General features: G+C 33.1%; 1 protein-coding gene across 2 annotated transcripts in view; it reads left to right on the plus strand.

The window, feature by feature from the left end:
- The first annotated feature begins 401 nt into the window (after positions 1-401).
- Positions 402-12,015, plus strand: part of LOC124357628 (bromodomain adjacent to zinc finger domain protein 2B-like) — a 37,584-nt gene continuing 25,970 nt past the window's right edge. For both annotated transcript variants that reach the window (XM_046809586.1, XM_046809588.1), the window contains exons 1-4: positions 402-575; positions 7,092-7,349; positions 8,632-8,802; positions 11,107-11,381. In XM_046809586.1, the coding sequence (XP_046665542.1) occupies positions 552-575; positions 7,092-7,349; positions 8,632-8,802; positions 11,107-11,381 (728 nt within the window). In that variant the 5' untranslated portion in view covers positions 402-551. The remainder of the gene's footprint in view (positions 576-7,091; positions 7,350-8,631; positions 8,803-11,106; positions 11,382-12,015) is intronic.

Below are 12,015 nucleotides of genomic sequence, written 5' to 3' on the forward strand. Positions count from 1 at the left end.
CGGTGTGTTATCTTCACAGGTGTTAATCTTCAATGTTTAAATTTGTTATTGTATGATAAAATTTTCACCACAGTTTTGAATACAAAATTAATATTTTTTCTTTTGTACATGATGGTATGTTGTCTGTATGCATTTGTTTTATTTATACTAGGCTCGTTACTGTGAGGGCCAAACATCATATATGTAAACAAATCTAAACTTCGTTTCTGAGTTATTCATGTACATGCTTTCCAAGCTGATTCACGTAATTTGAAGTCGAAAGGAAAATTGCAAATAATTACAGACTCAATATGTGATAGTCAAGGCTAATAGGGAAAGAACATCAGAAACAAAAGCTAAGTAACTAAATGTTGAGCCTGTCGTCAGGACAAAAGATTTTTTTTATGTATCAAGTACTATGGCGAACTTTGGGTGTTGATGTATTTGGTTGTTTTGATTCTTTTGTTGCTATTTTAATGGATATGAAATTGAAAGTGCAAATAACTGGTTTGAGGACAAAACTTTATTTTAACTTTTTACAATAAATACACTTTTATCCAGGATACCCCAAGATGACTACCGCTGTCAAACGAAAGGTACTTAAGTCAGTCACAAAGGTTATGTTTGTTATTTGGTCGATGTGTAGCAAGGAAAGTAATAATTTTTCTTGGAGGGTTAATGTTCATTAATATTCCAAATGTTCATGTGATACCATACTAACTCCTTTGTAGTTGATTTAAATTCATATATTTGCTAGTTTAAATATTGCCAAAACTGAAGAGAAATCTCAGGAAATCAAAGTTTGTCTACTAGTAGAGCTACTTGTTAACTGGTCTGATTTCAATATGGCTTTTACCAATTTCCCTTATTTCCTTAATAAAATAATTTGTTTTCCTTTATTGGATTGTAACACAACATTTTTAAAGGTGTTATTTTAGTAAAACAGTACAATTTCATTCAATAAGCCTTGGCCTATCTCAGATCACTGATGTGCTCAGTTTGTAAAGGGACTTCTTAGAGAACGTGTTTTAATATTTAATAGAAAACACGATAAAAGGGGAGACTTTCATAAGTGGCCTACACTCTTTATTCGATTGCTATTATCGAACAATTCGATATATTATCCAACTTAAAAATCATAATAAATAAGAGTTATAATAAATTACTGTAACTTATCAAGAAGAATCTCGTACAATACAATTTTTAAAATATACATTTTACAACAACATTACAGAATATAACATAATAACAAAACCAACTATGGCCTAGACTTAGATATCAAAGAAACCTTACAATATATATGAACTTGTCTAGCTTGATATCAATAAGTAACCAGTTTTGTGAAATGGAAGAAAGAATTCTCCCCATGTGTTACCAGAATCCAAACCAACATGTTGAAACCACTTAAAAAAATCTCGTTACTTGTGAGAAATATCTTACATATTTCCCTCATATTCATCGCCAATTACTATAGCTAATGAGTTGAAATCATATGCTAAGTTAAATAAATTGCAATATCAAATTATCCCATGGATAAAAACAATCGCACCATTCAATAATAGCAATCGAATACCGAGTGTAGGCCGCTTATTAAAGTCTACCCCGATAAAATTAAACAGGGCATGGCAAAACATAAAAATTTTATTTTCAAGTAATGTTATTTTTTTCAAAGCAGAACATACATAAATCTATTAACCCTGTAGCTGTCACAATACTCTAATGGCAAGCTAGTATTGTTTTGTTTTAAATTTGTTTATAAAAATTTAAAATTATTTTTATTACATTGCGTAGTGTAGGCTATAAGCTATAATTCTTTTCTGTGGGTCATTCTACATCAGTTTTAACACAAAAAACCCCTTGTTTCACCTACCATCTCAGATTTTTACAAAATTTGGAATATGAAAAAAAACGATAGGTACTATCTCGAGGGATGTTTTTGATATGTCGCCTTCACCCACACAAAAGGTGTTGCCCCGCACTGATGGCCGGAGGCATATGTGTCAGGCTGCTATGAACTTTTATTCTTAGAAGGTCTAAATGAACAAAAACGTCTTATTTCGGTCAAATTCACCTTCTTTCATTGTTAATGTTATTGTACGAATCCAAAGATGGCGTAACAGCTGATGTCAGCAGCAACCAATAGGAGGTTGATCTATGATCATAACAAGACCATGTGATGCCAGTAAAACAATGATACATTACTCCACATGACAAAAAGTTGTTTCACATTTAATGTTCTATAACTTCGTTTTTTGTCATTTCCACCAATTGAAACCTTACATTTTTTAGTTCAGGAGGATGATAGCAATAAGTTAATAACGCGAAACTCATATTTTGCTGGGTCGGACATTAACTTCACAATTACCAATGTCTTGGAAAATAAAATGATTTCTCATTTACTTATTGATACCCTATATGTAGCCTATGATATTTCAGGTTAGGTTCTTTTAAAAATAAGGAATTTGAAAAAAATGTACATCATTAATATACGTTAAACTTGAAATATTAAAAAAAAAAACTACATTTTCGATTGTGGTTAAATATGAACATGGGTTAATGTTAAATCCAATATCTCAAAAAGTGCATTGCAAATTTCAATATATATTTTACAAGTGATATGTGGTTTTCTCAATTCCAATGGATAATTAGTTACAAATGGTATGAACTTAACTTTAATATTTGGTAAATCATATTTAATAATAACCAATGTGATTTTAAAATATTTAAATTCATATATAATTTCTAGGTTTAGTATTAAAACTATAAACTTTGACTAATATTTACACACAAATATATACCTAACAGTTATGTACTTATGCATAGTACGTAACTTGCACACATAATATATCTCAGACAAATTTCACTGCACTGATAAGATTTACAAGCTAATGAACAAAATGTTTGTTTTAACTAGATTTTCGATTAATTTGGTGTAATCTGTTGATAATTTATATTATCTGTTGAGGTACGTGGTGGTTCAATCTCTGCAAGGATGTGTGAAATCGGCATGTCACATACATAATCTCATTTTGGCCAGTAAAAAGAAGGGGATGGTCGTGCTAGGTAAAGAAACTAGACTGTTACATCTCCATCTTCTATGGTAACATTTGTTATTATTCTAAAGTACCAGAGATTTTCATACGTACAAGCGAAGTGAAAGGGGTAAAAATAATTCTTCACATGTAAAGTGGGTAAAAATAATTCTTCACATGTAAAGTGTATCTATTTCTTAAATTGTATATGCTAGGCTTGGCTTTTTATTGCGACCTGACTCTCCTTGCTTCTAATGTTCAAAAACAGTCCAAGGGTATGTACTTGTAAAAACTTCTTGTATCTGGAAGAGTATTGAGAACTTCAAAGGGTTTTTTAAGCTTGATCTACTGAATCTTTTGAAATATAGTGAAAATTGGTTTTTGAAATGCTGGATTCACAAAACTGAAAAAGGTACTTGCAGTGAGTATTTGATTTTCAAGATACCTTAGAAAACTTGCTTTTTGCATCAACTGCTTAACAGTTCCAACAATATCGTCGCATACTGTTTTGCCATGTCTTGTAGGGAACAAAAAACATTGGCCTTGAATATTGAAGTCTATCATGGAGCGAAAGGCTCAATAAAGTTGTCCTACACAATAGTCAGTAATAATTAACATCAAAGTTTCTTTATAAACCATACTAACATCATGATTTAAGTTATCAGAAATAATACAATAGGATGAAACTATTTTTCCTGGTCAATACACATTTTAACGATTGTTGGATGAATTGTACAGGAGTCAGAGGTCCAGTGGTAATCCTGGACCTCATCTTCTATCATAAATTAGTAATTTTCTATTACTAATTTATGATACAACTAAAGACCATTGATACAATGGCTACATTAATTGGTGCACGGGCAACTTTAATGCTTTTAAAATAATTTGACTTGTTCGTGGTAATTTGGGAATGAGGGATTAATTTTTCTATTTCCTTCTTTTTTTGTCAGTTCATCAACAATTAGCATCTGTATCAAGCCACTGCTTGTAATCAATTCTATCTTCATAGTTTTAAAACTTTGTTTGTAAGAATGTGATCATATTGTCTTTTGATGAACATTTTTCATATCACCTAAAAATACAGTTTCGGGTTGATTTTCATACAAACCCAATTTTTATAGATCTTTGTAGCTCTTCTAGTTGTGCTGAATGTATAAGCAGTAAGACATCTAGATGGATGGTATATACGCAGATAGAGAAAGTTTCTCTAGCACCAGCCAGACTACACCATTTGGGATAAAGATGTATTGATTACCTCATTTCCTTTCTGAGATATTAGATTTAATGTTAAACCATGTAAAACTAAAAAAATAATACAAAATTTGATTTTTGTATATGTAATGTTTAACCTAGACTAATGGTGTATAGGTTATTTTCAAAAATTCTTTATTGTTAAAAGAACCTACCTTGCATATTTCATAAAGATAGGGTGTCAAATATGTAAGCGAGAAATTATTTTGTTTTTATGACATGTATTGTTTGGCATTATCCAGAGTGCGGAAATTGGACGTCAAAACTTTAACCCAAAAACTAAGTGAGGTAAAAATTCCAAATTTTGTTGTTTTACTTATCTTTACATATAGAACAAACATACCAATTTTCATACAAATCTGAGGTGGTGGGTGAAATGGTCTGGTTGAACTGATGACTATGGAAAAAATAGAAACAAAGAAACATATTATTATTCATAAAGATTAATCCTAATGTATTCATCCTATGTCCCTATCTACTATCTGCTATTACGTGAAAGAAGGTAGGTATGTAAATATTATAGATAGAACAAAAATTAATTTAACCTTTATAAGTGCTAAATGTGATCAGAGCTTGAATTTAGGTACTACCTCGAGAGATGTTTTTCTGATTCTGTCAAAAATGTGGGATGCCAGTCTACACTTGGTGGCATTTATGAGTACTTTCCGGTGCCAGATCGGTCAATGTTACCCCACACTTCTGGCACAAAAAGAAAAACATCCCTCGAGGCAGTGTCTAAATTTGTTTAGATCACATATAACTTACACTCATAAACATTAAATTGAACCTTTTCTACCTATAATATGTGCATAGCCTACCTACCTAGCTATATCACATTATAAAAAATAATAGATAAGAGAGTGGATACTGTAACAGGAAGTCAGTCTCGCTAATGAAGTATAGCATCCTCTCAGAAATGTACAGTATTGAGCTTGTATGTAAAAAGGCAGGTATACTAATATGTATAAGCAAGAAGGTAACATACGAAGTGTGTCCAAAAAGTATCCGACCTTGACGTCTGGCATGAACTGACGTTACTCGGCAGAAACGGGAATCTTTAAAGTACTCCCCTCCACAAGCCACTACCTTATTCCAACGCTCCTCCCACTTCCGGAAACACTCCTTAAATTCATTTTGCGGAATGGCTAACAGGTCCTTCGTCGCATTTTGTTTTATTTGTTAACATCGTCAAATCTTTTTCCTTTGAAAGGAATTTTTAATTTTGGAAATAGCCAGAAGTCACAAGGAGCTATGTCAGGACTGTAGGGAGGCTGTCGTAGTTGGTTGATGTCGTGTTTGACCAAAAAACGCTGAATAAGATTTGAGGAATGAGCTGGCACGTTGTCGTGGTGCAGGATCCAGTCACGGCTTGTCCACAGTTTAGGTCGTTTCCTTCGCATTGCATCTCGTAGCCGCCTTAGGACCTCAAGATAATACTCCTTATTCACTGGCCTCTTGGAGCATATTCGTGATGAACAACGCCGTTCTGGTCAAAAAATACTGTCAGCATTGTCTTGACATTGCTTCAACTTTGTCTTGCTTTTTTCGGCCATTGCTCTTCGTGAGTTTTCCACTGTGAAGATTGAGCCTTTGTTTCAGGCTCATAGCCATAAACCCATGACTCATCACCCGTAATAACTTTTTTAAATAGCCCTGGGTCACTTTTTATCAAATCCAGATTGTCCTGTGTGATTTCAAGTCAACATTTCTTTTGGTCTTCTGTCAGCAGCCGAGGAACAAATTTTGCCGAAACACGGTTCATTTTTAAATCTTCGTATAAAATGTTACAAACTGACGATTTTGGTATTCCTAAATCTTCTTCCAGCTCTCGGACAGTCAATCGACGGTTTTCATTCACGAACACGTTCAACATTTTCAGCGTTTCTGGCCTGCCAGATTGGTCATCACTCTCCACTGATATGCAGCCATTTTTAAACTGCCTAAACCACTCTTTTATTTGTGTATCGCCCATAGGCACGTCACCATAAACTTTCCGTATCATAGTAATCGTCTCTGATGCTGAATGGCCAAGTTTTTGGCAAAATTTAATGCAAATGTGCTGCTTAACACATTCAGTCATATTGAAATGTGACGCACACACACGGCAGTACTATACGGAACAGAGCGCTGTGACTCACTGAGTGACCGGATCGTATTCAATGCCTAATATGGGAAGGAGTAGGCTTGCCCCTCCCCTCCAATAAACGGTTCGAGCCGGTTGGTTACGCTGCGGCCGCCTACTGGTCGGCGGTCGGATTCTTTTTGGACAGACCTCGTATGTGCTTGGTGTTTATAGACCTCAGGTTTTCTATAGTGTCAAAAGTGATAGAAAAAGTTATACTGACACGTCGCATACAGCATCTAGAGATAAATCACAATCTAACTGAGGGTCAATTTGGTTTTATGTCTAGAAGATCAACCACTAGTGCCCTCATAGATCTTGTCGAACACCTCATAGATGACCTTGTGGAAGGAAAAACTGTGTGAGGTGCTTTCCTAGACCTGAGTAAAGCCTTGGACTGCTTGATCAGAGATTAATACTGTCAAAACTTAGCTCTTTAGGCATCAAGGGCACAGCATTAAAGTGGTTTAAAAGTTACTTGCAGGAAAGAAAGAACGTAGTGGAGATCAGACTAGTTTTGAAGGAGGTATTAGAATTGAAATAACTCACACTCATAAGAAATCGATTTTGGACTGTGCCCAGAGCACTTGGGAAGGCTCCAGTTATAGCCAGGCAGAGTATCCCTTGGACACTTTCTAACCTGGCAACCTCTCTTTTTGGCCACAGGAAAACAGCCCCAAACTTTCATTTTGTTTATTTGTTCCAAGGCTGAAGATGGACCGGAAGCAATGATTACAAGACCACCCCCTCCAATACACAATCAGTCGTACTTTGGTCCTCCAGGTCCGATGCCTATGGACTTCCGTAGTCAGCAATGGATGTCAGGAGGATGGGGAGGTCCTCCTCGTATGATGCACAGCCAATTCTTTCATAGAGGAAGAGGTAACCACAACCAAAGGATGTTTTTTCCTCAATCCAGGGGAATGAGACCTCATCAAAACTACAATTATAACAACTATAACCAGGTGAGTTGTATCTGCAGTTATTTAAAGATTTTTCATCACCAAGTAGATGTTTATTTGCAAACGTATATATTAACAAGATTGGAAACCAAATATATTTTAATGAGATTTCAGCACAGAAAAGGTTAATAAATTTGTTTCAGGATGTTTTTCAAATTGTGTTAATTTTAAACAAAATAGAAGCCAAGTACTGTGGTTACAGGGTGGTTTATCAGGTTTCAGGTTTGTTGTATCAGAGTGGTTCTGGGTGGAAGTTACTTGGATGTCTGAAAAGTTTGAAAAAAAGACTTTAAATGTTCAATTATATTAATTTTTAGTAAAAGTTTAGTTTAATTCTAGATTTTTTGGCACAGTCTGCCTTTAGAACACATTTATCAGTTGACCTTATTTTGAAATTGTGTGGATTTGGTAATGATTTTTAAGATGAACTGTACTTAAAATAACTGTTTGAATTCTATAAGGTAATTTAACTTATTTAATGGACTAGTTTTATTAATTAGTTTTAATTTAAAGATTTAAGTTACTGAGTTTCACATTTCAACGATGTAATCTCATCAAAAAGTAAAAATATACCAGATCAAAAATATTATTTAACAAGACATTTTAATATTTTCATGAAAAAACTACTTTTAGTATGTTTCAGTATTATATATTTTATTTAAAAAATACACCAACCCTGCCAGTTACCTAATCCTAGCCAATCACCATTAAACTTTTCAATGCCATTGACATAGTTTCCCGTAAAATATATTAAACAGAAAATTGCAATAGTATACTTTAATAGGAGTAAGTTGTACACAAAAATTGAAATCCATTGTATTTTAGTATTGTCCTTCACAATTTTGAGTAATAAGAAGGTTTCATCTTTCTTTCAGAGACAAATAATATTGCTGTGTTCACAAAGATCCCCACAAACAAGTAAAACGAGTTGGCCAGATAATAAGTGCTGAACGTGGCCATTTGGTTACCTAGTGCAATTTTTATCGTGCTATTGCCATTACTACTCCATGCTCTCGAGCATATTTCTATGCCTTTGAATTAAATTTTAAGAGCATATGCTTTCATATGGGCCTACTGGAAAGCTTCAGGGTAGAGAGCTAACTCGTCAGCAATTTAATTTATAACTTATTAGTTAAATTTGTTTTAATGTCACATGAGTAAATGAATATAAAGGTAACACATTGTTATGAATTTTGTTTCCTGCAGTCACATCTTAGGGTTGGCATGAGCAATGTCTTAATTTCATACATAGTATTATAGTTATATTAATGTAATCTTGTTCCAGAATATGTGGAACCGTCCACCACCACCTTTCATGGAAGGGATGCCTCCAATGCCCCAGGGTGGGGAGGCGTTCCACAACCAGGGAGCAGGCAGCTCGTGGATGCCTAACACAACTGTCCCCCCACCACTGCCACCACAATCTCAGGCCAACCAGTTTGACCCGAATCAATTTGTAAGCGCTTGCTCATATTAAATTTGTATGTGCACTTACATAAATATAGGGTAGGCTACCCAACCAGGGAAAATTGGGAATAAATTAAAAATTTACTCCACCAGAAAATAGCTGGGAATCCCCCAGTAAAACCCTGAAAATCTCAAAAGTAATATTTTTCTAGTAATTTATGAAATCGAGAAATAATTTGAACAGGTTCTTGAACTATAAGTTAATCACAAAACCCAAATTTTATTTTTTGTGCCACATGATTCATGAAACTGAGAATGAAAATCAACAATGTACAGGTGGATTGTCGCCAAATTGTTTACAGAGTGTTGGTAATTAACCCTTTGAGTGCCGGAGCATCGCTGTCAGCGATCCCGCATTATATGCAAGAAATGCCAGAATTGCTGTTAGCGACTTCTGTAGTAACGCTTATATTTTATATAGTAATTATCTAAATTGGCTCAATGACTATACATACACATTCCAAAGGCTTCAACATAACCTTTGATGTAGGTTCTGTTGCATTCTGGTTAGATTCTGATTTTTACGGCGGTTGTAAAGTGAGCGTGTTGGTCAAGTTTAGAATCGACCGCTATGCGGACGAGCCGTCATGTGATTTGTTTGCGCTGCTGTTTATTTCACAAATGATATTAAAAGTTTATAAGTGTAAATGGGTTTGTAGTGTTAGTATCTTCAAATTATTTCGTTTGTGTATGTTGTTCTAGTCTGTATGTAAGTAGAACAATGACTTGGCCACGAGTTACGGTGATCGTAAGCATCTAGTACTTTACTAAATACGTTTGTATATTTTTTATGTTTTTTTGTGTTTGTTCAGTGATATTTATGAACAAAAACATTGCTGACAATGAAGACCTAGTATTGCAGGCATTAGATTTAAGCATTATCAGTGTAGACAATACACAGAGTGTTAGGTTAGGTTTGAAAATTTCTAGTTTTGTAGTGGTTCATATTTTCGTATTTATTTTCCAAACTTTATTTATAAATATAAAAAAAAATTAAATGTCTTTTTGTAAAGAATTAAATGGAATATAAGATAGAATAACTAAAAGTGAAAAATAAAATATTTTAATAACACTAAGTTGTGTTAAAATAAAAAACTAAATGTTATTCTCATAAAGTTTTTGATAATGATTTTTTTTATTTGTATAAAAACGTTAAATAAGTGATCAATGTGTTATATTTATAAAGAAAATATATTTATCTAAAAAAAAAAACAAAAACCCAATATAAATTTGTTATGAATTTTTAACCAGACCCTTGCAGAATCAGGCATTTTCGCTCGGCATTTTATGCATACCATATAGCAAAATGCTGCGGCACTCAAAGGGTTAAAGCTCCTGAATCCTGAAACATTTGATTTGGTTAGTCGTTTGTTTAAAATTTTTACAGTTTTGTAGCTTTATCCTTTGATTTTCTGGAATGTTGCTACTTTATGTGTTTATAAGAGTAAGTTTACAGGAACCAAACAATACTCCATGTCGTAAAATAATATTTGTTTTATTTTTAGACATAAATTATATAAAGAAATTATTTTTTATATTGTAGTTCTAACCATAAACAACACACAATACCATCTAAACCCCCTCCCCTCCCCACAAGGCCCTATTCAGTACTAGCAAGGTACTGAATTTTGAATGAGGGACAACATATTGTGAGAATTACCTGCAATATTAAATGTGAAGATTACTATCCACCAGTTTTTATTAACTATTTCATTATAGACAAACTCCTCGGTTTAAAGATTAGAATCAGCCAATAGTGTTTACAAAGAAAACTTTGCAAAACATGCCAGGTTAAGACCTACTAGTTAATGATGTCTCTTTCCACAAAGTACAAACTCAAACTGTACACAATGTAGTAGTGTGTGATACAGTAGAGCTAGGAGTAACATGTATCACTTCCTCTTAATTTATTATGAATGTAAAAGCATATAGCTTTGTTTTCTGAGTGTTAGATTCACATACTGAAATTAAACCATGAAAAATATAAACTTTGTCGGTAAAAATATTAAAGTATGATGTTGGATTGTATCAAAATTAAAAACTACATTTTTCTGTTGTCATTTCTTATATGGTTATCAGTGATAAGTTTTGGCATCTGTCATTAACCTTACAGTAACAAACTTTCAGTCATCATTTGTACATGATTTGCAGAAAAAAGTCTGGGGACTAATGATTTTCTCAGATAAGTTTATATACATTTTTAAAATTTGTAATACAAGGTCAAATATGTAATTATAATTTTAATATTACTATTTCTGTAGTGCAAATGTTATCTCTAATGCGTTGTTTTCAGCCTCAAACTGCAGAAAATGGGGAAACATCTTTCTCTGGAACAAATGCTAAGAAAAAAAAGAAAGATAAACTCGGAAAACCACCTGCATACACCTCACGGCCTTGGAACAGAGAAGATGCAGAAAAGGCGTTAGCGCTCGAAAATGAGTGTCAGAAAAATTCAACAGAACAGTCATTAGTTATAAGATTTCCTGACCCTGAATTGTCCAAAGATATAGTTAAAAAATTTCACCCATTAATAGACTCAGTTCACTTTCAAGCACCTAGTGGAGCAAGGTAAGATATTGGAAGCTTAGTTTTGGTTTACAAAACAATCACTCTTAAAACATATATAAACTATTATAAAATGTAAGAATGTTTGTAGCTAAAATTTTAATAATACCTTATTTATCACAAATAAATTAGTTTTCTATTAATAACAATTATTTAAATTTACTTCGACTAGATATTTTAAATATTTCAGTGGAAGCTAAATATCAAATTCTGTTTGTTACATTACAGTTTATTAAAGAGCTGAAAGAATTTTAGGTTCTGAAAAGACTTTTATTGAGGGGTTCATGACTTTGAGTGATCTTGAGATCCTGTATAGTTGAACATCCATTATGTGTTCATTTAAAAAAAAAAACTTTGAATTCGTGTATGGTACTACTAAAAACAAGATTAAGATTAAAAGATAAAAGATCTTTATTGCACAAATCTTTTACTGGTTTACAAACATTGTACAACAAACTAATATTACAAAAAACCTAATAGCAGCCAAAATCAGAATAACTTAGCTTAGTTGTAATAAACAAAATTATCACTTAAGTATTTCCCAACACTATAGTAACATATTTTAATTAAAATGTTTATGAGTTTTGCACACAATTGTATGTAATTTAGTGATCTAAAATTTTCTGGAAGTTTGTTA

Source organism: Homalodisca vitripennis, chromosome 3 (assembly GCF_021130785.1).
Source record: "Homalodisca vitripennis isolate AUS2020 chromosome 3, UT_GWSS_2.1, whole genome shotgun sequence".
Taxonomy (NCBI): domain Eukaryota; kingdom Metazoa; phylum Arthropoda; class Insecta; order Hemiptera; family Cicadellidae; genus Homalodisca; species Homalodisca vitripennis.